This window comes from Diadema antillarum, unplaced genomic scaffold (assembly GCF_040938485.1).
Source record: "Diadema antillarum isolate AM-2024a unplaced genomic scaffold, OU_Dant_1.0 seq00000039_RagTag, whole genome shotgun sequence".
NCBI classification, from domain to species: domain Eukaryota; kingdom Metazoa; phylum Echinodermata; class Echinoidea; order Diadematoida; family Diadematidae; genus Diadema; species Diadema antillarum.
The window spans coordinates 304,907-331,289 of NW_027271151.1; the positions used below are offsets into that span (position 1 = coordinate 304,907).

At 40.5% G+C, this 26,383-nt stretch overlaps 1 protein-coding gene and 1 pseudogene across 1 annotated transcript; one reads left to right on the top strand and one right to left on the bottom strand.

Annotated features, from left to right (window-relative positions):
• LOC139725405 (uncharacterized) overlaps positions 1 to 26,383 on the top strand; it is a 41,980-nt pseudogene that overhangs the window by 14,157 nt on the left and 1,440 nt on the right.
• LOC139725399 (uncharacterized) lies at positions 2 to 631 on the bottom strand. The gene has a single exon (XM_071636477.1). The coding sequence runs from the start codon at positions 629 to 631 to the stop codon at positions 2 to 4; it is 630 nt and encodes a 209-aa protein (XP_071492578.1).

Genomic DNA, 26,383 nt, shown 5'->3' on the forward strand with positions numbered 1-26,383 from the left:
GTCAGATATATATGGGGGGGTTGGAATGGCCGCTGCAAGTCAAAGCCTCACAGGAGTCTAGAATACCTTCATCGTGGGGAATATTGGTGTAGAGAGAGGAGACGTCGAAAGTGCCGATGATTGCTGTCTCGGGTATCTGGTCCTTGATGTCATCGAGTTTCCTGAGAAAGTCTGGTGTGTCATGAATGTAGGAGGGTGCGAGTGAGACAAGAGGTTTAATGTGGTGATCAACAAAGAGGGAGATGTTCGCTGTTGGGGAACCATTTCCAGAGAGGATGGGACGACCGGGATCGCCAGGTTTGTGGATCTTGGGGAGGAGATAAAATCGGGCAGGTTTGGCATTAACGGGGGAGAGAAATTTGTGAGCCTTCTTGGTGAGGTGTTCATGTTCCTTCATGTCATCTAGTGTCGACTGGATCTGTTGGGAGAAATTATCTGTGGGATCAAAGTCAAGAAGTGTGTAGTGGGAAGGATTGCGGAGATGTTTCATGGCTTCATCAATGTACTGCTGGCGGTCCATTACTACAACAGCTGATCCTTTGTCTGCGGGCTTGATGATGATGTCAGACCTGTTTTTGAGAGATGAGAGAGCCTGGCGTTCTTCCTTAGGGAGATTGTCATGTGATGCCATGTCGAGGGTATCTGCAGAGTGGACTTGAGATGAGACAGCTTCGATATGTACGTACGATTCCAGGGAGGGAACTCTATTCTTGGGGGGAATCCAGTGAGCTTTTTTGATGAAAGGCAAAATATTGTGGATTCAGTTAACTCCCTCAGTCTTTGAGCATTTGGCTTGAAATTTGGCACATGTGACCACTATAGCATATAGATGTGCAGACTTAATCTTTTGTCAATGTTAAACAATGTGTTGCCATGGTAACAGCATTTTTTACTAAAAAGCATACAAAAATATTGTGAATTCAGGTAACTCCCTCAGTCTTTGAGCATTTGGCTTGAAATTTGGCACATGTGACCACTGTAGTATAGAGATGTGCATACTTAATCTTTCGTCATTGTTGATCAATGTGTTGCCATGGTAACGACATATTTTGAATGAAAATCATACAAAAATATTGTGTATTCAGTTAACTCCCTCAGTCTTTGAGCATTTAGCTTGAAATTTGGCACATATGACCACTATAGCATATAGATGTGCGAACTGAATATTTCATTAGTGTTGAACAATGTGTTGCCATGGTAACAGCATTTTTTCACCAAAAAGCATACAAAGATATTGTGGATTCGGCTAACTCCCTCAGTCTTGGAGCATTTAGCTTGAAATTTGGCACACCTCACCACTATGGTACGTAGGTGTGCAAACTTAATCTTTTGTTATTGTTGATCAATGCATTTCCATGGTAACAGGATATTTTGAATGAAAATCATACACAAGTATTGTGGATTCAGGTAACTCCCTCAGTCTCTGAGCATTTGGCTTGAAATTTGGCACATGCGACCACTATAGTACAGAGATACGCAAACTTCATATTTCATCATTGTTTAAACAACGTGTTGCCATGGTAACAGTGTATTTTAAATGAAAATCACACAAACATTTCGATTCTCCTAAATCTCTCAGTTTTAGAGCATTGTGGCTTCAAATTTGGCACATGTTACCTCTACATTCACACCTAGATGTGCAAAAATTATCTTTTGTCAGTGTTGAAAATGTGTTGCCATGGTGACAGTATATTTGGAATGAAAATGATATACTGATATTGTGAATACAACTAAGCCTGTCAGCCTTTTAGCATTTTGCTTGAAATTTGGCACATGTGACTGCTATGATATATAGTTGCGCAAACCTCATTTTTTCTTAATGTCCAACATTGTGTTGCCATGGTAACACAATTTTTTATGAAAATCGTAGAAATCTTCAGTTTATTTATCTTGCTCACTCAGTTTTTGAGCACTTGACTTGAGATCTGGGACATGTGACTAACAGTGAGCAATACATTTATTCACTGCTGAACAGTGCATTGCCATGGTAACAATTTTTTTTCCATTAAAAAGTAAAAAAATCAATCCTGGTTGAGCTAATTCCCTCAGTTGTGGATAGAGGTCTATCAATCACAATAAGTGATAGTTCTAGTTACTTTTGAATTTTGTATAGGCCTACAGATGCATTATACTCTAATTTATATACAGTACATAAATATTGTTTTGTGAAGCTGCGTCTAGTCTTCATAATATTCACCTTTATGTTTGAAGATGAAGCAAAAGCTGCTGCTAGTGCAGGGGGATACAACTGCGTTGCGCAGCAATGGACATTTCTAGTTTACATGTCATATGATTCCTCCTTGATGAACATTTTATCGGGTTTTCCCCTCAAGGTACTTATTAGGAAACGCAGTATGAAAAAAAAAAAGACAATCAATGCCTATTATACATCGAGAGATGACCTATGAAAACATACATGCAACAAACATATTCTGTACGTTGTGAAAAGGAACTGTTCTTTTTGAATGACCTTGATCTTGGTTGGTGGAAATATGAAAAAAAAAAGGAGTACAGTGTATCACTATGTTATCAAATCCAGATGATTGCGATTATGGTGCATTCTCACCTTTTCTAGACAGGTGAATGATAAAAAGCTTCATGGTATGCTATCATATAAAAGCCTAGAGCCAGAAGAACTGATTCGCGATAACCTTTAACCTTTCATTAAGTTTACCTCTTAACTTAGTGACGATAGCTTGTAAGAGATAAAGTGAGTTTAATAGCATCCCTGACATTAACACACAAAAGAGAACTGAACAATCCTTGTACAAATTAGCAGACATCATGCTGATTCTCCAACAATACCATCCTATTACGTCACTGCGTACGTTCACTGATTCTTGCTATCAATGATGAAGAAAGAATGATGGTTGCTTGCCCTTGATAGCAGGAAACTCGCCTTTCATTGTTCAAGGTTTTGTTACACATGGTTTATTCAGATACAGGGCATGAACAGCGTTCTCTGAGTTTTTTTCATTCAGAATACACATTTCAATAGGCAATTAGCACTGCTATTTCGCAAAGCTGTTGAGGCAAATTCTTTCGTTAATGAAATTATCATTTTGTCGACATAATGTTAACATTTCGTAACTAAATGAACACTTCATCGACAAAATCGACGAAATGACTGATTTCGTAATGAGATAGGCCATGCGACACATGCCCTATACAAAACTGTGGTCTTTGTCCATGGTTTAAACCATGGTTTCAATTGTACCACCTTCGTGAATTCGGGCCTTAGTGTGCAACTTATGCAACATGTACAGACAAAAATGCAACAGTGAAATTTTACAATAATTGAAAATCATGTGTGGGTGAAAGGTGCCAAGCAATTGGACAAAACACCAGCCAGAACAGCACTGAAAAAAAAAAATGCCAGCTGGAGTGTAATTCTTTTAACTTTCTTTCGGGTTTGTCTGATGTTTTAGCACTGAGATGAGAATGTAAACTGCAGAAAAATTGTGATATATTATGTCGAGTCTTTATTCCTACGCAAGAAATATGCAGCAAGCTGATTAAGCTATTGTAACATATTTATATGCAACAAATTTCACATTCCAATTGTGCATACATGTGCCCAACTCACAATATTTATGGTTTTGTGATTTTCAATTTCAGAGTGAATATCAAGCTCAAAATATTGCAATTTTCGGTGTCACAATGTTTTGCAATGAGAATGAGCCTTACATGTATATCATCAACTGCTTGGGGCAGTAGAGTCATATCATTGTACACAACACTAAACATTGGATGGTTGGGTGTTAGAAAGAACACATAATGTAAAAGAAAGAGAAAGGCAGAAAAGCAGTGTACACAGCAAACTTTCCTTTGTACATTACTCGCTCACGCCTGCTATTGTGATTATTCATTGTGCGACATCCATTATTCTTTCTGAATTTTACTGTTTACATTTCCAGCTTCTTCTTGAAAAACCCCATGGTGGATTTCTACCAAACTTGCCAAGTACAAAGTGTAGCATCTCAAGAGTAATAGGATCTCAGTTTGTTCAGTGGACACAATACCCCCCCCCCCCCCCCCCCCCCCCCCGCGGCAAAATTAAGGAATATACCGGTAATATTGGAATATCTTCTTCTCAAGAACCAGAAGTGATAGAGCTGAATTTTTGTTATGAGCAAGTACATTGGTAACTATAATTTCAGGTTTGTTCATGGTGGATGTATGGGTGTCCCCTTGGGACCCTGCGGGAGACCATATTGGGGCCCAGTTTTCACATTGTCATTCTCTTCATGAAAATGCATGGTCAAATAGTATACACTAGGCTGGTGTTATGGCTTTGCTATGTATAAAATACATACATTGTGTGTGTGGTTTTTTTTTACAAATAGCACCATGCCCCACTTACCCAGAACCTGCAAGTTTGAGAATCTTATCAAAATATTCTATAAAACCAGAAATGCTCTGAATAAACACAATGTACATATGAATACCTTAATAAATGTACTTTCAAATTTGTGGCAGATTCAGAGGTGGCAGCCTTTTGGCCAGGATTGATTTAAACAAATGAAATGAAATGAAGACAGGGGGCACACATTATATAGATGATGACTGGCGGGAGGAGGGAACATACCAAATGTTCCACCCGAAGGGTTTGAAATGCTGTTGAGGGAGGTTAAGTCGAGGGACTTATAGCCTCCCGAAATAGCATTTCAAACCATGAGGGTGGAACGTGTGGTACATGTTCCCGACAACAAAAGTCATCATCTGTTATATTACATACTAATGGGTTAGTCAAATCTGCTTTTTCACATTGTATGGAATAGGCAAATTTATCCTGTCGATTGCGTGAAAAATATGATCGTTCAATCATTTGGTATCATTTGTCATTTGTTGCGTGAAAATGTTTTCCCATGGGAGAACATTACAAAAATGTTCTGCCCATGGGCAAACATAACCAATGTGCCTCCATCACGTGACTGTGTTTAGCCAATCACTAAGTGGTATTTGACCAACCCAGTTAATCTAACTATTTGTACATCATGTCACTGTATTGTATTCATATCAAATGTAATTATAATTTCCAATTTAATCACACCAGCTCATCTAAAGTGTAAGCAAGGATGGGATCTCTGGAAAAACTTGTGCTGACCTGCAAAGGCCACTACAATGACCCTGAACTGCCTTTCAAGTTGGCATGGCTAGTTAAGGAGCTTTCTCTTCTAGCTGAGACAGGTGAGAAAAAGATGGACTGCATTGTTGCTCCTGGATGTCATGTGATCAAAACCATTTATCTTTGCATAAATGCAGTTGTGTTTGGGAGATTTTAGCTCAACTGAGCCAAAAGCTCAAGACAGTCTGATACTAGCATTCATCACCTGGCGTGAGGCATGTAAAGCTCATTATGCATTATAAACATTTTAAGTTTTCAGCTTATTTTTGAAAATCCCTTCACCCGTTGAAGACGAGTCCCAAGTATACTCGAGCAGGTGTCTAATGGAAATGCGTGTTGTAGCAAAATCAGCCCGTCCTCAATGGGTTAACAGATTTTCACCAAACTTGGCCGGTGTTATTGCTAGGATGATGGAGATATTTAAATACAAATGGGCACCATGCCCCACCTTGTGGCCCTCAGGGGGGCCCAGAACCCCCAAATTAGAAAATCTTTAAAAATGTTCCATAAAGACTGAAATGATAGAGCTAAGGTGCTATAAGTATGCATACTTGTGAATGCTGTTTTAAGTTTGTTCATGTCAGACCCAGGGGTAATCTTGTTGAGACCCAGTAAGGTAGGGTCAAAGTGATTGCCAATTTTCACATTTTCATTATCTTCTTGAATACACATAGTCAAATTAATCGGCAATCTGTGCAGAAATGCATGGAAGGTGAATTTCTGACACTTGGGTGAGAGCTAGAACCACTGGGTCTCTTGCCTTTGGTTTGTTTGTTTCTTTTTGTCAAAGTGATAGATGAAAGGTGAAAGTGCAAGCTTACTTTAATAAATATCCATTATATGTCATTTTCTCACATTTTATTGGTCTTGCCAGCATAAAAGACAAATTCAACTTTCTCCCCATGTTGGCATTAAATTTTGTTTAATTGTCATTTCCAAGATGGATGGTACAGTACTCTCCGCATAATCGGGTAGGCTCGGGCAGAGCGTTTCTTACCCGATTAAACGCAGTACCCTATTAACAGAAGAACACGTCTCATTCACATTGGACACACATAATGTGCATGTACATGCATTGTACCCTGCACCAAACACCTACACTGTATGCTTAACACGCGTGCTTGTAAGGCACATTCGGAGAGCAAGTGAAGTGTGTTCAACTCCTGTCTGTCTGTGCAATTGTGAGTGCCAGCTACATGTGTAATATTCGTTTACGTGTGGCAAGTCGGTACTGGTACATGTGTTTTCATTTTTAATCACTCCCAAAATGATCGTCTTCTTTGCTTAAGCAGAGAATGCCATTAGCCGTGGAAAATTTGACTTTCATGATATCTTAAAGTGTCATATCTGCGATAAAATGTGGGTAGAAATTAGATTAGAAGAAAATTATTTACCCATTTATGCAGAGAGGCAACCCGATTATCAGGTAATTTTAATGTGCATTGGAACTGATTTTGACATTACTACCCAATTAAACGGAGTACCCGTTTAAGCGATACCCGATTACGCAGAGAGTACTGTATCCATCAATTAATCTTGGATAGGATGGAACTCCTATGCTCTAATGTCTGCATCTGAGTATGACATTGATAGTACATGTATGTTACATTCTATTACATGACCAAGATAGAAATATGCTTGTGAACTTAGGAATAATTGTTAAATACTTGTGCTGAATTGATGACCTTGGTAGTAACATTTTGAAATATATCTTTCATGACACAGAAAACTTAGTAGAACTTACAAGATTGCTTAATTACTTTATTGACAATTGACATTTCACAATTCTCTTCACAGACTCACTGTCACTGCACAAAGTGGAACCATGGAACAGTATCAAGGTCACTTTCAATATACCACGCCATGCTGCTACTCACCTTCGTTCACTGGCACAAAATGGTGACCCCTCTCTTAGAAACTTGGGAATTCTTTCTGTACAACTTGAAAATGGGGATGTTATCCAACTCAACACTGGTCCACCACCGCCACCACCTCCACCACCAGCAGCTCCACAGCAACCAGCAGCTCACTTACAACATCAAATTCCACAGCAACATCATCAGATTCAGCCACAGCAACCACAAATTCACCAACAGCAGCATCAGCAGCAACATCAACAGCAGCACCACCAACAACAGCACCATCAGCAACTTCAGCAACCACAGCATCAACAGATCCACCAGCAGCAACAGTTGCAACAACAACAAACCCCTATTAATCAAAATACTGGATTTCCTGCAACACTAAATCAGAATCAAGGTCTTGGGACAAACATGAGTGGCCCTCCTCAAACTATAACCTCTAGAGTGACAGTCAATCCATCCCCGGGTCCCATGGGAATGCATGGCAATGCTATCACACCCTCTCAGTCTCCTCTTCCACAGAGTATGGTACGGGGATTTAGTCCTAATGGAAGTCAATTTCAGCAGAGAGGAACCTTTCCTCCAAGACCCAATACCCCAACCGTGCAGTCTATGTCTCCTAGCCCGATGAGTTCAATGGTCAGTCTGGCACAGGGACATGGTGTTCCACCAAATACTCATCTTCCCCCAAGTAGCATGATGCAAGATAACCAATCAGGGAACATTTTCCCATGGGGCCCACTGCCTGGATTCCAGCCAAGAGGACAGCCACAGCAGTGGAATCAAACACCATTTCACCAACAGCAGCAGCAACAACACCAGCAGCAACAGCAGCAGCAGACACAGCTTCCTTTTAGTGTTCATCAAGGTATCCCACAAGGCATGGATATTGGTATGACTCAGTCCCAGCCTAATACAATTGGAAATATGCAACAGGCGGGCATTCCATCACGCCCTCCTCCACCAGTTCAACAGACAAAGCCACCTGCTCCACCTAAAAAGAAGCGTAAAAGCAAGAAGAAATCACAGCCCAAGGGTCCACAAATTCCTCTGCCACCGCCTCTGATGCCGCCTGATCCCCTGACAATGAACAATCCACCTCCTCAATCTCTCAACCAGAGCAAGCCATCAAATCTTGCTTTGCCACCTAGTCTTGTGAATAATCCAATCAGTCCAAACACACCTGTGCAATCTGGAGTATTACAACCATCACATCCTCATTCACACCATCCTCAACCTCAGGTAACAGATACTGCATCAACATTCTCTTTTATTGGGGGATCAATGGCTAGGATGCCTGTGTCACAAGGAACGCAGACACAACCTAGCCAGCTGCCACAGCCTCATGTTGCACAGTCTGATATGACATTCCCTCAGTCCCCGCAAACACAGGTGCCTTCATCACAAGTGGCTCCTGGACAAGTCACCACTGCTCAACTCCCCATAACACAGCAAAGTATTTCACCAGCTCATCATGCTGCACTGGCCCACCTGCAAGGTCAGCATCAAAAGAAATCAGCTACTGCATCCTTGACCAGCCCTCTCCTTGTAAATCTACTGCAAAGTGACATCACTGCAACACAGTTTTCATTTTCTTCAGAGGAGATTGTGAAGTCCAAAAGAACATCTGTGGTTGCCTCTTCCAGTGATGTGACAACTACACTTAGTGAACAAGCACTGCAGCAATTGCAGCATGATCATTTGCAGCAGCAGCAGCACCACCATCACACACAGCAGCTGCAGCAGCAGCATGCACAGCAGTTGCATAGCCAGCAACAGGTCCAGCATTCCCAGTTTCAACAGTTGAATCCTCAGCAACATCAACAGTTGCAACACATATTTTCAAGTTCAGGACCTTCCCAGGTATCCTCTGCAGCTAGTCATCCACCATTCTTGCAGCAGACATCAAGTAACTCGCAAGTTCACAGCACTCCTCCTTATTCCATGTCGTATCCACAACCAATATTTAGTACCCCTCCCATTCACATGGGGCAGATTATTCCAACTCCACAGAGTACATCCTCTGTATTAACATCATCAAATAAAACCACCTTATCGACTACTGCTGGATTCCCTGTGTCCCTGCCAAGCCAAATTGTACCAAATTTGGCAAGTCAGCCAAGCCCAAGATCAGACCCCCATGCAGTACCAGGAGGTCCTTCCCCACGGATGTCTGCTGGTTTATCTCCACAGTATGATCTTGGTAGAAGTCAAAAACCCCCTGTTCCTCCATCTGTAGTTGCTCTCATGGCAGCAGGGTCTCAAACACCATCAGGCATGGGGACAAGGCCTCAAACATCATATTCTGGTCCAGTAGCACATACAATGAGGATTCAGCCTGGATTCTTGCCACAATCTATCACATCACCTCATATTACTGCAGAACCGTCAAAGGTGTCATCAGTTGCCCCAAGGTCTGTCACACCTGGAAATTTAACATCAACTGTTCCAGCTACAGCTCCATCAGTAAGGGCTACATCCTACATTTCCAAGATTGAGCAACCAACTAAGAGTTACACTGAGGGAACTGACACCTCAGATTCTCCTGGGGCTAAATTAGAAGAAGACCATTCCTTTGATGAAGAATCTGCAATGGCATCTATGACAGAAGCTGAGAGAGACACCTTTGCCATGGCAGCAAGGATAGCACAGGAAGCTAAAGAGGAACAAGAGCAAAAACACAAGCTAGTTTCAACAGCCCAAAAGACTGTAGCTGATCAGAGCAGTAAGCAGTCCTTACAGACAGTCACAACAAAACTCTTGTCTCATCCAAGCCCTTCAATACCTTCCCCCATGAGCCCAAATCCACCAGCACCACCACCACCTCCCAGCACAAGAGAACTGCTTGGAAACATATCACATCCTATTAGTGGTGGTCAAACCCACAAACAAGAGACCAGTTCCAATTTCGCTGGATTGCCCTTCCAAAGAGGTTTTCGTGGTCTGCCCACCTATACATCAGGGACTGGCCAGCCTGGTACTTCATCACAAAGCTATGTACATCCTTTCATAGGAAGCACTCAAACCAATCCGATGATATCCCTACCTCCTCCACGCCTGGCAGCTCCTCCTGTGGTTACTACTTCATCAGGACAAAACATGGGATCAGCAGCTAGACCATCACTTCCTACAGGTGTTGATGGAGGCATTGTCAATCCTGTGTTAACAACAGAGAGTGAACAAATATCCCAGCCTTCTAGTAGGAGCCTTACAAAGACACAAGGAAATTTGATTGAAGGGGGTAAAACTATGGATAAAATGGTAGAACTTGGTCATCACATGAGCTTTAGTTCTGTGAGTGTTGCTGATCAAATGCATGGAGTTCAGGGGCAGCCAACTACAAAGATTAGTCAACAGTCACTTCCAGGTGCCATGCAGGGTAATAAAGTTCCAATGACATCAGCCCATGCACTACCTACCCCTCCAAACACTATTAATTTATTGCCAAAGGTACCTTCACAAAGTGACATTCCACCACCACTGAACTGGCCCTTAGGTCTCAGTGCTAAACCATCTGCTAATATGACAGCAGAAGGACTTCTGTTTATGGAAAAGCTGGCAGACAACCCAAGGGATCCTTCTTTATCAACTACAATCCATCCCTTGTCCTGTATTCCTCAAGGGGGAGAACTGAATGAGACAGAAAAGAAAGATGACAAGTCACAACTTAAAGCCCTACTGAGTGAAATTAATGTTGTTCCCACTGGAGCTGTGAGTGCTTCATCTACACTGGCACATTCTTCAAATGTATCCACACCATATTCATCAGTTTCCAGTCAAACTCTGGCAGGAAGTCATCTCCCCTCTCTTTTGCCACCACATAGTTGTGCAAAGGTTGCAGATCAAAGTTGCGATCTTCTTTCAGCGCAGAGCAGAACAGAAGGAATGGGTGTTGAACCTAGATCAGAGGTTAAAGACTTACTGAAAGAAGATAATTTGCTGAAAACCGTGATTACGCAGTCATTTCCTTCAACATCACTCCCTACAAATGCCCCACAAGGAGGAGTCACAAATGAAAGTGTGTTCACACAAGATACGGCAACAAAGAATGAAGCTGCAGATGGTGAAGCAAAGCAAGATGATATGCCAGTATTGAAGCCATATGGTGGTGCAGCTAGCCAGGTGCAATGTTCAACTGTCCAAATGCCAAGACTGGCTGGCAACGGCAATTCCTCCTTGGGAACAGATGCTAATAGAGCAGTAACATCAAGTCTGCCTGTGCAATCAATACCAACAGTGCCTGCCACATTACCTCATGTTCCCACCATGCACACTTCCCCTGTTCAACAAACTGGTAACCAAGGATTACAGGCACACCAGCAGAGAACGGAATTGCCCTTGGGACCAGCTCTATCATTTTCAGATTTATCTTCTGCTTCTGACATAGCTGATTCTCAAAAGAGCCATTTGCAGGACAACAAAACAGGACATTCTTCCCAACTAGCGCTTCAAGCTAATCTTCCACCTTCTGGTGTATCAAGTATAGCTAATGATGACAACAGTCAGTGTGAAACAGCGAGAGTGTCATCTGATACACAATCTTCATCTACACAATCTTCATCTGCAGAGAAGTGTTTGAGACGTCAAAGAAGCATTAGTCCCCAGTCAGAGAGGTCACATGCTATCACACCGCCTGCCCCAAATTTGAATTCATACAGCAGTGCTAGTGCATTGCTGAGCTCTATAGCAAAGTCAGCAAGTAGTCGCACAGGCACTGCTACTGGAGATAAGTTGTCTTCCTCAGGCAGTGTAGTGTTGCAGAGAAACAATCACCCATCACTTCTGAGCCTTCCAGTGTATCACCATCTCCAGCACCAGCACCACAAGTGTCTTCGCCGATGCCAATTCTACAACCTGCAGAGGCACTCTGCAGTATACCAGACTCTGCAGACCTTACCAAATTGGCAACATCTGCTATTCGAGGCTTAAGTCCTCCACGCATTCATGATGAAGAAATAAAGCCGCCACCTCAACATACCATTGATTTTCCAGCATTGAAGCAAAGAAGGAGACGATCATCGAGTGGGAGGTCATTGACGCCACCAAGATCTGGAACACCCCCTTCAAGTTTGAGACAAGCAATGATGCAAGGGTCTTCAGTAATGAGAGCTGGAACTCCGCCATCACAAACAGAAAGAAGACATTCACCAACAGTTTTAGGTGAAGTCATGGCCGGTGGCGGCCATGGCATGAGGTCTCTGATGTCCATGCCTCAGAGGCTGATGGGGCCTGTCGGGGAATATGCACCTTATGGAACACACATTGTGAAAAACATGCAGTCACAACATCAGTTACCCTATCAGGATCAATTTTCTGGACAACTACATGCCTCTCCTAATCTTCCATCTGGCCTGATGGATCTCCATGGGCAACACACAATGTCTCAACATTTTGTTAGTGGTGTTATACCAGCTCCAGCAAATTTGCAGCAACAGAACTCAGTGCAAAATCAACAAGGGCAATTGTCAGCACATTCTCTAGGTTCAAGGGGACAGCATATGATACCTTCCATGCAAAGTTCTGGCTCTGTGCCTCATAGCATGGTACCATCTGTTGGTGCACTGCAACAATCTGTAGGTAGCCCTGTTGGAGGGCACAGACAGTTACAGAGCAACCCACCTGGTGCCCAAGCACAGCAATATAATAGGAACATTGCTGAAGGGGGTGTACTAGCCCAACAAGTAAGCCAAGGTATATCCCATATCTTGGAGCAAACACACAGTGCCATTCAGCAGACCGGGGTACAGCAGAGAAGTGACATCAGTGACTCTCCTGAGGGATGTCAACCTGTGCAGAGAGCAACAGAGGCTGAATTCAGTGCAATCCTCCCCTCAGACCACTCTGTCAAAGTGCCAGTTAGTGTCAGCACTCTTGCTGCTCATTCTGTCACCATGACTGGAGAGGTCCCAAGTGATACAATTGACTTGTCATCTGTTCCTGTACCAGCAGTGATCCCATCAACAATTGCAGATCAGTTTCCAGCAGTTACAGAAGAAATAGGCATGTGTAAAGAGAAGGAGTCTGGCTTTCTCTCTGACAAAGAAGTGGTTCATCCTTCCGCTCAAAGTAAGTGTATAGTGCCATCATCTCAGATACCTTCAGTAGAACAGATAAGTAACACAATTTGCAGTGGAGATACTGGGATGACAGATACAGCTGTGTCTTCAGTGCATCAACAATCTGCTCAATCTCTTCCTCCACCCTCTCTGGCATCTTCATCAGTTCCAGATCCTTCTGGCTCAGCAACTGTCTTGGACACCATTAATGCCAACTCACAGGAAAATAAGGCACAGATTCCTCCAGAACTCTTTGCACCAGCAGCTTTGAATGCACCTCTTGCCACATCAAGTGTGACTGGCTCATCTGGTGATGACATAGGGCCTACAGATCAGTTGGTGTCCGAAATAATGCAGCAGGATGTGGCACCCCCATCAGTTCAAATGGAAGAAAGACCTGTTCAAGACTTGACCAAGAGTGATGAAGAGCCATCATTACCTGTTCTTACAAGGGAAATGAGTGATCCTCGTAAGTGTCTAACATTGAAGCATGTTGTGTCATCACTAAAGATTTTCCTTCTCCCCACTTGAGTGTTTCTATATGTGTTGCTTACATATCACAGCTAATCCTGACGTGGCCCCATGTAGATATATTCCTGCAGCAGGCTTTTAATGGCAAAATACTTACCGTGTAAATTGAAATAATTGGAAATTACTGTGCTTTTGTCCAATCTTTGGAAGATGTATGGACATTCATATTCAGCACATTATTTTATATTCTTGCAACAAAGTGTAGTAAGCCTCGCCCATTTCAATCTCGCACGAATCGAAAAATTTGCCAAGTCAAAAGAGAAATTATACCTGGGATGGATGTAAACATATGATAACCTTATTGTGTAAGTCAAAGGATTTTTTGCGGTCCCATAGGATTCAACTTGGGCGAGGTTAACTGTCATTCAAATATAAGACTTGTCAGAGCAATGTTGTGAAGCTGTATTGTTTATTGTTCAGATGACCCCTAGATCAACTAAGTCTGTTTATTTCTTTACACTTTCATAATTATGTCGTATTTTGAAATGAGAATGTCTTACCCTTTTTTTACAGAAACCTATCAGAATTCACAAATATGTGGCGTGTGGATCGCATTATAAATTTACTTTTTGAAAGATGACATTTCCTAAACAAGGCAGTCGATATGGAAAATGCAGAAAGATTAATGAAACACTGCGTGAATGTGTGAATGATATTGAACAGTCTATTCAGAAGTTATTATCTTTTACACTTTTGGTTCATTCCATGGCATGCCATTTGTAGATGAGAACTCTACAATTTGTGATGTTACAAATATTAGAACAATATAAAGAAAGTTGAAAAAGTGTTTCACAAATCTTCATTCAAAGGTCAAGGTCAAGTGCTTGTTTGACATCCCAGACAAAAAAAAAAAAGTGTATTCTGTTTTCTCACCATTTTGAGAAGAAAATCTCTGAAATATGCAGTTTTGTGATTTTTTTTTATTTGTATATATTGTCCCACTATCTCACTTTCACTATCAGCTGTGGAGTTCCCATCCATATATGGCTGCACATCAGATGAACTAAAACTTAACTTTTTTTTTAATTGACAGTCTGATTTTCTTCAGACTTTTACTGGTCGTTTCGCTGATTCTTTTGCATTCACTGAATCCATGTTTGGAAGAGTGCCCCTTTAAAGAACCAGTTTTAAGAAAAAAAAGCAGTTTTTAGAATTAAAGAATGCTGGAAAAAGAAGCTACCTAGAAGATCAATACCAAGGGGAAAAAATAAAGAAAAACATACTTGGGATATTGATATTTTGTATAAAAAAGACAGCTTGATTTGATTAGTGAAATTAGATTGGACATTTTGGCTTTGAATTGAACTTGTGCATGATCAAAATTTTGTATTCAGATGCAAATGCTGAGGAAGATTCATCATTACAAAGGCAGCCTCCAGAAGTAGATTCTCTTGTGAGCTCTGGACCAACTCCTTCACCATCAGCGAATTGTCCAGACTCTGTTGAAACTACATCAAAAGCTGCAACTGATGAAGAAACACCTTCAGAACAGTCCAAAACATTGGCAAGTCCCCCTAAGGTGAGCATGGAGTCTGAGTTGGGACAGGCAAAAGATGATGGACATGTCCAAGAAACCTCTCAGGCCACTACCTTGGATCCTGAAGACACTGACTCCACAAGTTCCAGGCCAGACACACCACGTTCGCACCAGTCAGATTATGTGGTAGAAGATACTTCCCCAAATCTCAGATCACTGCGATCTGGTCGCAAGTCGCCTGCTGCTGCCACAGCTCCAGGGCTCGAAGGTGGGCCTATAGGAACAAGGAGCAGGAGCTCCAGTGGAAGCACAACAGCTTCTGCAGAGAAGGAAGGTGAGGGAACATCAGACCAAGAAGGTGTGACTACAAGAAAGCGTAGTATGCGACACAATACCAGAGGTATGTTGCAAAAGTATCTAGAATATTACTACCAGTATGTACCAACATTATGCATTTATTTAATTTTTTTTTTCCAAATCACAAGAGTTAGAGTCTGTATAATTTGGAAAGTTTTTGCAAAAACTGTACTTGAATTAAATACTGTATACGCGGTTATTTTCGCGAGGGTTTTATTTTCGTGAATTTTGCGAGTTTCGGGCTGATTGTGAAATTAAAAACACGCGAAAATATTACCTCGTCATACCTTAAGTACAAATCGATGACAAAATGCATCCAACGCTGGCCAGACCAACGCGGCTGTTACACCGGCCAGTACGTAGACACACTCCTACTAGTACGTACACTATGGCCGTGGGGCTGCGGACTGTAGAATTTAGGATCACGACAGAGTAGGATCGCGGACAAATATCAACTTGATATCAAAAAATTTCTTCAATTTGAAGACTTACCAGTAAATAGTCCAGGCTAGAAGGCACCCAACCTTGTTTTTTGATATATACAATGTTTTTTTATGGTTTCTTGTCAATTCGAGGGTGCTGATTCCAAATCCGATTGATGCCACTCGCGTAACCTTGAGCATTTTCGGCAAAATGCAAAAATCCAAAATGGCCGCCAGATATGCTAATGCGGCCGTGATAAACACAATAATGTGCCTTATATGACCAATTATTCCACCAAACTTTATACATTTCTGTTCCTAGAGTTACTCCATCTGCATTTGCAAGAGAATTTTCATTTCATATAGGTTCATGTAGTATTTAAAGCTCATTTTTTATTCAAAATGGCCGCCATTCCTATGCTTATGTGCTATATGAATGGCAAAACATATGCATGGAAATACAGAACAAATTTACTGTATTTCCAGTCCCGTACCTACGCTGGCATGAAGTATTGCATGTGTAATACAAATATGTTGGGTGTCACTTACAATATAGAGGGCCTCCATGTATATTTGAGCATTTAGTATTCATAAACCTTACGATGTTTAACACAATTTCTTATATACTTCATTTTGTCTCAACAACGAATTCAAGTTCACTAAACGTCTCGCAAGACCATCATATTCTACATGCAGGTTGAATATAGAAATGTAATACTAACACAATATATTAAGAAGTCTACATGAATGGTATTTATCAAATAATGTTGAAAGTGGAGGGGAAGCTAGAAAGCAAAGCTTCTAATATGCATTCCCCTAAAACCATATCAACAAAGTACAGAAAAATCCAATACAGTAAGTGCAGAGATATATGGTTGCAGACAAAAACACATCGGACATTAATGACCCAACTAAAAACCCTTTACATTGTAGATTTGTTTTTACCAGCAAGGAGTTGGGGGGGGGGGGGGGGGGTGCGGGGAGGGAGGAGTCCTGAGGCGAGTTTGAAATGGATCATAACCTCCATCACTTTGATATGATATAATTTAGAAGTACCGCCTTGCTATTATCGAGCAAACTTGATTTTCTTCGTGAATTAAAACAACAAAAACTGGTGAAGGCATAAACGAAACTATCCAAACGCAATATCGTACAAATTATTCATTAAACATCAACCAAGGAGCAATGTGAAATACCTCTTTCAGTTCTCTCACAGTTCCCAGGTGTTGATAATATACACTTTGACATCATGATCTCATTCAGTCTTGTCTTAAAAATAGAACTGTCATTTTTATTGTCTTTAAAGAACCCTTGGATGTTTGGTAGCAGGCGACATCAGCTCCAAATTTCAAGAATTCTCAGGCTAAAGATGCATATTAGTCCTGCAATTGCTTTAATTGCAACCACATCTGGTGATGTTCAGCACTTCCTCAGGAGTCAGAGGGCAATTATTTGCCATAGAAACAGAATGAAGACATTAGGACATGCTTGATCACCACCCGTTGAAGCCCTATGGCTTTGTTGCCAGGCCAGAGACAGTTGTAGGTAATTTGGGTGGTATCGGAGATGACATCAGACTAGCATCTGCACCAACCTGTTTTGGGGTCAAAGCTTTCAAGTTACGGGAGGGAAATCTAGGTTTGTGGGATTTCAGACGCATTGATGGCAGGTTGTTCAAGGGGGCATTTCACACTATAAAAAAAAAAATCCGGGTCAGAACTGACCCGGAACTGGGTCCGTTGGGGTCACACACCGTTCCAAGTCAGAAATGACAAGGAATGGGGTCAGATATGACCCAATCCAGAGTCATGATTGGATCAGGGTGACCCCATTCCGGGTCTTCATGACCAAATTCCAAGTCATTTTTGACCCGGAAAGGTGTGTGACGCCAACGGACCCAGTTCCGGGTCAGTTTTGACCCGGATTTTTTTTAGAGTGCATGAAGCGCTTTGTCAGATCTTTTCTTTTTGACAGCTGTTATAAGCTACTAAAATCCTTGCATCTGATTGGCTGAGAGCAAATTTGTCAGACAAATTTGTCAGACAAAACGCTACATGAAATGCCCCCATGCTATCGTGTTTAGAAGGTCAGGGTATGCGTTGACGGCACTGGTGAGTGGTGACACTTGTCATCCTTTCCTTCCAGCGTGAGGGAGAGTGATCGAGAGCCAGTGAAGGAGGGTGGACTTCCTTAGCCTATGCTTGGAAGGCTTGCCACAGAGCATAGCATTGGCAAGATGGTTATTAAGATGGAAGGCATGGGTCTGATGATAATCTTACAAAGGTTGGGGCAAAGTCTCCAGAAGGTGAAGTACTCCTCTATTGTCTTGAGATGGGTCAGTACTCAGCTGATGTCATCCAAGGACTTTCTATGAGACGTTATAAAGGCGAGATCATCTGCAAACTTCCTACGTGAAGCGAATGTGATGTCACCATGTATTTGTATGTTAGAAGAGCTCTAGTGGAGTTAGTTTACAGCTACCATTAAGGAGGCCATCATTCAGAGTCCTAACAAAGCTGGTCTGGTTACCTAGAGCAATCATGAGTCTGCAAGTGCTGAAGATTAAAGACAAGCAGTGTGAAGTTGTTATAACACTGCTTTCAGAATGAGGCAGCACTGTACAGATCTCAGAGTCTCCCTTGACATCATTATACGCAAACACATTCACTTCGAAAAAATGGTGGTAAAATTCATCTACCATATATAATTCATCTGGGTTAACATGAAAAATTTTGGGGCATTGTTTTCATTTCAGAGATTTGACGACAGGAAGTGAGGTGGTCTGTTTTTTTCCTTTTTCCCCTGCCTCATATTCTTTCTCGGATGAGGGGACTGAAACGTTTGTATAATGTCGCTTTTAGATAATGTAGAACAGGACAGGAAATTTGAATTTTCATTTGTCTCATCATGTAGGATTCAGCCTTTTAATTCAGTAAATCAGAGTGAATATTGTGCTGTCAAACATCTCAAGGCAAGCAAGTATCAAATGTTCATATCTAATAATGCCTGATAAACAATCTCGATGTTGGCTTCAATTCAAGCTTTGGTGGATTTTTCCAAATTCCTAGGGAAAAATTCAGATTGAGGTACGTAGCAAATTCAGATGTTTGCATCAAAAAATAAAACAGTTTTTGTTACTAACAACCTTCTGATTTATAATCAGCACACAAATTGATAAACAGTGTACCTGAGTGACAGAAAAAAAAGAAAATTTGTTTATTTCCATGTACACTTTGCCGTTCATATTGTGCAGGGGTATATGAGTGGCATCCATTTTGAAGTTTTGTATTAAGAAGAATATAATAAGCCTAAAAACAATAGATTTTCTGTTTGTTTGCTTGTTTTGCTATCGGCACTCATCAGATTTGCATTGCACATGCAAAACTTGATAAAAGTGAAGGTATGTGACTGAAAATTCGTCTTCTATTTCTATGCATATTTTTTTTACCATTCATATAGTACATGAGTATAGGAGTGGCGGCCATTTTGAATTGAAAATAAGCTTAAAATACTAAATGTACCTCTTAAAATGAAAAATTTCTTGCATGTGTAAGTAGAATTATTCAAGGAACAAAAATTTAAAAAACTTTGATGAAATGATCAGTCATAAAATTGACATAACTGGGATTATCATGGCCAAATTAGCATATCTGGCGGCCATTTTGGATTTTTGCATTTTGCCGAAAATGCTCAAGTTTACGCGAGTGGCATCAATCAGATTTGGAATCAGCACCCTCGAATTGACAAGAAACCATCAAAAAACATTGTATATCAAAAAACAAGGTTAGGTGCACTTTCTATGGAGCCTAGCCTGGACTAGTAAAGTTAAAGTACAGTCAACCTCGCCTAAGTCGACCTCGCACAAGTTGAAAACTCGGCCAAGTCGAAGCTCCAGAAAGGTCCCGATTTTCTCTTTACTTATTTCTTTAAAATAATCTTTCACAAGTCAAAGTTTTACAAGTCGAATTTCGCCTTCGTCGAAGATAATTTCAGGTCCAGATTTGTCTAAATACATGTTATTTCCCTCGCACAAGTCGAAGTTTTTTTTTCCTCCGTACGTCATTCAAACATTGAAGTAAAAAAAAAAAATTCTTTCATTCTTTAATAAACAAACGAAGGAAAAACGCACTACTGTTGTAATAAAATACTCCCAAGGGTCGAATACAAGTTAATCCTAATATCCCTTGTATCCTCGATGTCCAGCTGAGAAGAACATAAATCAGAATCATGTACCAGGTTAGAGGCGAGCCATGTGCGGGCGGTGCAGCAGGGTTTGTGGGGAAAAGACAAGAAGAAGAAAAAAATCCTTGCACAAGCCACCAATCAGCGGCGAATGTTTGCGAGCGTAGCGTGTTGAAAATTTGCAGCAACAAAAACTGTTTCCGACAGTAAAAACAGTCTGCGAGTTTGACTGCATTTGTTTACGAATTTGCTTGCAAATTCCCTAATGGAGTGCGCTACGCTCGCAAACATTTACAGCTCAGTGAGATTTCGCGGAGCACGCGAACAATTTGCGAAGGACACGAATGGCAAAATCCAAAATTCGAAAATTTTTGTCCGAATGTGTAAAAGCACCAGTCTGTTATTTATCTTATCATCGTACGGAGCAGAATATTACCGTTATTCATTTCCAAATTTAAAAGCAAACATCCGACATTTATTTTATTATCGTACGGAGCCTAATGTTACTGCTGTCCACTTACGAAAGTGAAATGAACCATCTGACAATTATTTGAGCATCGCACAGGGCCAAATGTTACTGTTTTAATTTTTGACCGTCAAGGCAGACATCATTTACCATCAAACGCAGCTGAATGTTACTGTTATTCACTTCCAAACGTAATAGCAATCATCTGACATTCATTTTGCCATCTTCCGGAGCCAAATGTTATTGCTATTTATATACTTTCGAAAGTAAAAACAAACATCCGACATATCATTTAATCATCGTACGAAGTTGAATATTATTGTTATTCATTTCCGAACGTAAAAGGGATCATTTGACATTTATTTTAGTATCTTCCTGAGCTGAATATTATTATTTACTTTCGAACGTAAAAGCAAGCATCCGGCATTTATTCTATCATCGTACGGAGTTGAATATTATTACCTGGTATTATACATTTCCGAACGTCAAAGCAAACATTCGACATTTATTTCAGCATCTTCCGGAGCCAAGTGTTATCCTTTTTCATTTTCGAAGGGACAATCAAATATCTGACATTAATTTTAGCACCATACGGAGCTGAATCTTACCGTTATTCATTTCCAAAAGTATAAGCAATCATCCGACATTTATTTTAGTATCATATGGAGTCGAATATTACCGTTATTCATTTCTTAAATTAAAAGCAAACATCTGACATTTATTCTAGCATCTTACGGAGCCGATTGTTACCGCTGTTCATTTCCAAAAGTAAAGGCAAATATCCGACTTTTTTGGTGGCCCAACGTGCGTTTGTGACTGAAATTTAGTTGCCGAATTAAAAACGATATCCCCAAACACATGACGACGCCCCGAACTCCCGCGTTCGTTTGGCGATCTTTGGCAGACATTACGTGCAACGCATTTCAATCATCGCAGTCCAATTATTGGGCTTCAGGATTCTTTTTTAAAACTTAAACAAAACAAACACACTAATTATAACATATTAATACCGTCTACTATAATTTCACGGCCAATAAAAACATAAAAAGACATTGCGTTATGAAAATTCGTCACGAAATACAAGTCGAAAAAAAATTCGACTTTCGCGGAAGTCGAATTTCGCGTAAGTCGAAGTGTTTTCGTCGGTCCCAATAGATTCGACTTAGGCGAGGTTGACTGTATTGACAACAGGGTTCGTGCAACGTTTGGTTCTGCCAATAGCCCCTTTCTGTTTGAATTGATGACTTAATGTGACTCGGTCGAGAGGAACCTGGGAGAGCTTGAGAGCCACGCTGAATTGACGTTCCTCTGGACCGAGTCACATTAAGTCATCAATTCGAACAGAAAGAGACTATTGGCAGGACCAAACGTTGCACGAACCCTGTTTTCAATACTTCATCTTTACAAGTAAGTCTTCAAATTGAAAAATTTTTCGATTTCAAGTTGATATTTGTCCGCGATATTCCCCTGTCATGATCCTGCATGCTACAGTCCGCGGCCCCATTATACGCTATGCGTACGGGGCTGCTGGTCGCAGTTATGTGCTACGTTTGCCTACGCGAACGAACACCGGCTCGATGTGGTTGGGTGAGGCCAATTGATGCATGTAAAACTTTCGCTAGCGCTAGCGCAGCTACATTTTGTTGCAACATTTGGTAGGTACTTGTGAATGCCGTGTGTGAGTGTCTCGCTGCAAGTTCCCGTAATTGTTTCATTTTATAAATCTTCTACTGTGTCTTTTCTATTGTCATGTTTGGGAAGTCACAATGCAAATGGAAAAACGTTACGAGTACGTTGGCAAGTGTTTGAACGTGTTTCTTGGGCTTGGTAGTAGACCCTACTACTAACGTTACTAGTATCAATCGCGAATTTAACAACACGCGAAAATGCCGCTGATACCGCGATTCGCGAAAATATCTGTACGCGAAAATATTGGCGTATACAGTATTCATTCTGGCCAGAGCAATTGAATACAGCCCACCTAACATGTATTTGTGAAAATAATTCTGAGCAAGGGTGATAATGGGAACATTTTCAAAGTAGCTTGGACTGTAATTCAGTCAAATGAAGTTTTTTTTTTAATGCTATTATGTCCCAGTCATCTATTAGTTTTGTGAAGCCAAGAAAGCAGATGAGACCGAGGCCTGCAACAAACAGTAGACCACACAACACACCTTCAATAACACTAAACAGTTTCAGGTTTAAATAATGAAACTGATGCACATTCTTAACTTTGAGCTTTCAATCATCATGCCAATATTGGCTTGTGTGCAGTCTTTAAAGCAAAAGACTTTCCGAGCAACAAGAAAGTTCAAGCCTGACACACATAGTACCTAGAAAAGCACTCGTAGAGTGCAGACCTCGGCCAAGCAGCTTGTTTTCAGCCATAATATGCTAAAAATGGCATAGATGGAAAATTTGATGTTAATTGGTCAAGTCATTGTTGAGATATTGCATTCTCAAAATACATCAGAAAGAAGAAAGAATGAAAGTTGTCACTGTGACGACATTGTAGTATTGATAGTTGAAATGTTATTTAGAATTCATATGCTTCTGGAATATGCAATAAACACAGGGGGTACCCTTGCATGTTGAGGAGATTGGCGAAATGAAGAAAGGCAAGTTTTGTCACTATAATTGCACATAGACATGCACACGGAATTTCAACTTTGGCGTATGCACATTACCTTGTTATTGGTCAAGACTGACCAGAAATGGTACTCCTGGAAGTATCAGGAATCCAAATATGGCAAAAAAAGTTTTTGTTTTTGTTTTTTGTTTTTTGCTTACGTGCTGTGTGCACAAAAACCGTGCAGAAATTTTTAAAGCACTTAGAATTGTCTAAAACGCATGGAAAATTGTTTGGGAAGTGATTTTGAGCATTTTAAAATTTTGATGTGCACCTCATGATAGCCCGACTGATAAGGATTGTGCAGGAAGACCGGCAGTCACATGAACTAACTACAGTAAACCTCGCATGAGTCGAAGCTCTTGAGACTGACAAAAATGCGTCGACTTAAGTGAACTTTTTTTTCGACTCACAGTTATGTACATGTATTATAGTACATTTGCATGCATGTGTGTGTGTGTGTGTGCGTGCATGTGTGTGTTTGAATTCAAATTTGTCTGTTCTTGAAGATAATGTTCTTATTTTGTTCTAAATTGAACATGGAATTTGTATCAATACTAGTAGTTAAACGTAGTTCTGAGAATGTCTGCGCTAATGTGGCAATGTGCATGTGCTATGTCTTTGATGCAACATAGGTAGCCATCTCTGTCAACCTACCCTGAGACAAACACTCTCCCAGGCCCATCCCACCTCCATTGAACAAAACTATACAGCCAGACGGGCACGCACAAACAAGCTCCGCCCACTTGGCCTGTCACTAAAATATTAAAGCAGCGATTGGTTGACCAAGGAGTTCTGGCTTGACATGGATAAAGTATGGATGTGCTGTGTGTATGGATAAAGTATGGATCGATGTGCTGTGTGTATACATGTATACGTGTGTATATATTCGACATGCGTGCGGAGCGGTAAGGTGTAAGATATTGAGTGTGCATGCTTACCTGCAGCAGGTCAGGGATGGGGTTCTGCGACATGCCGATTTTTTTGTTCTCCTCTAAATGTAATGAGAATGCCAGACAAATCTTCGGCTCAAGTGATGTAAACTACGTGTATTTTGTACAAAAGGGACTGAATGTTTTACTTCGACACAGCCGAAATTCGACTCTCGTACTTCGGCTTATCCAAATATTTCTCAGAGAAAATACAAAGGGAAAAATCAGGACTTTTTATTTTGCTTCAAGTTAAGTGATTTTCGACTCACTCGACGTCGACTTATCCGAGGTTTACTGTATTAAATGATATAGATATGACATTTAATTTATGAAGATACGATCGATCATTTAATGTCATGACAAAATCACAAAATGGCGCCTAGTTGTAGATGACGTCACAGATAAGTTAACTTTAGGAACAAATTTCTTTATCTTTATGATTTCTTTATGTCATTGACATGACATAGGATAATAGAAAATTTAATGTTAATTGGTCAAGTCATTGTTAAGATACTGCATTCACAAAATCAGTCGAAAGAAATGGGAATAAAAAAAAAAGGACGATTCTGTACGGATACAGATCACGATGCACTTCTAGTGTATCACCTTATTATCCATTTCTTGTGTCATTATCAACTTTTCACAAAAATTTCACCCAAACCTGACAAAACTGACAAACAAACTAGATAAAACCAACATTGGCAAAAACATAACCTCCTTGGTGGAGTGAACAATCGATGCAAGTACAATGTAGCTCAGCCTTCAGCAAGAAACTCACCAAATACTTTGTGAAAGCCAAAATGTCATTTGTTTGGAATGATGTCTTTGTTTTGCACACACTTTAGAAAACATCTGGTATCAGCCAGGCCAGCAGGAAAACCCCTTCGATTTAATGTTGATACTTTTTGCATCATAAGGCATTTGCCTGTTATTATGCTAGGGACATAAGTTTGAAATTCTGCAACTTTCTAATTTTAGATATGACAGACAACATTTGACGTCTCATGAACTCAATCTTAAGCAAAAGCTGTCACAATAAATTGATATCTACAGAATATGCTTACTGTGTAAGATTTCTTACCTTGTTAAATTACATTCCACATCATCCATGAATTCAATACCTTGTGGTTATGCGATGTGTCCCTGAAGTACAATTTAATAGCAAGGGGAAAATGTATAACAACCTGCCAGTTAATAGGGAACTATAGGTTTTCCCATCCATTTTCGCACTTTTGTCATTCAATTTCAAAGATTTATTATTCAATTTCGTCCCGAGAAGCACGTGGAACGCAAATCCTAACTTCAATTTCGTCAATTGTCATTGTAATTCGTTTTTCGTCAAACATTTTCGAAGACATAGCATTCAGAATCGTCAATTGTCATTCAAATTCATCCCTCCCACTGACGGACCGCAAAATGTGAAGATCAAATTCGTTTTTGTTCACACAATTTCATGAATTTTTCATTCAAATTAGTCAGATGTTGTCGATTCTTTATTTTGATGGTGAACCAACTGTAAGCTGACATATTTTTACTTTCTCTCGTAAATGGTATCGTTACACATTATTCCCTAACCATTTGCTTAGACAATACACATGAAAAACATGACTGCCAACCAAAATTGATTGAAGGATAAACAACAGTCAAAAGTCATAACCCAGGACAGTATGTCAGTGTCACCTTTTGAACTTTAACTCGTAATGTTCAGGTTTTCGCATCGTAATGCATGAAGCAAACTTTAAATTTTGTACCCTGGAAAGCAGCAAACATAATTATGTTATCCATTCTTTGACATTAAACAGGCTACAATTCTACACTTAAATTTTGTCTTTAATCATGTTTGCCTAGAAATCGTTTGTCAGTGTTTTCGTTTGCGAGACGGTACGTCTGCTTGTATCAGTGTGTACTCGGATTGCTTGTGTGTGTGTCTGTATCTATGATTCTGTGTGTTTGGGGGGGGGGGGGGGAGGACACTTGTGTGTATGTCAACTCCTGAATGTAAAATGTGAACGGTTACAGGAAAAAAAAAAATACATGAATGACTGGAAAATCACACCGGATAGAGATACTAGACGAATATGAATGAAAATTTAACGAAAATGATTGACAAAAGACGAAATCGATCCTGCTGTTTTGAGTGCTGCAAGTGAGACTAACGAATTTGAACTGTAAATGACGAAAATGTATGCCAAATGAATGGACTTTATTTGAAAATGAACGACGAAAGACGAATTTGAAAGTAAGATTGGCCTATTCCCAACATCCTGCGACGAAATTGAAGGAAAGATTTGTGAAATTGAATGAAAAAAGTTTGAAAATGAATGGGAAAACCTATACTATG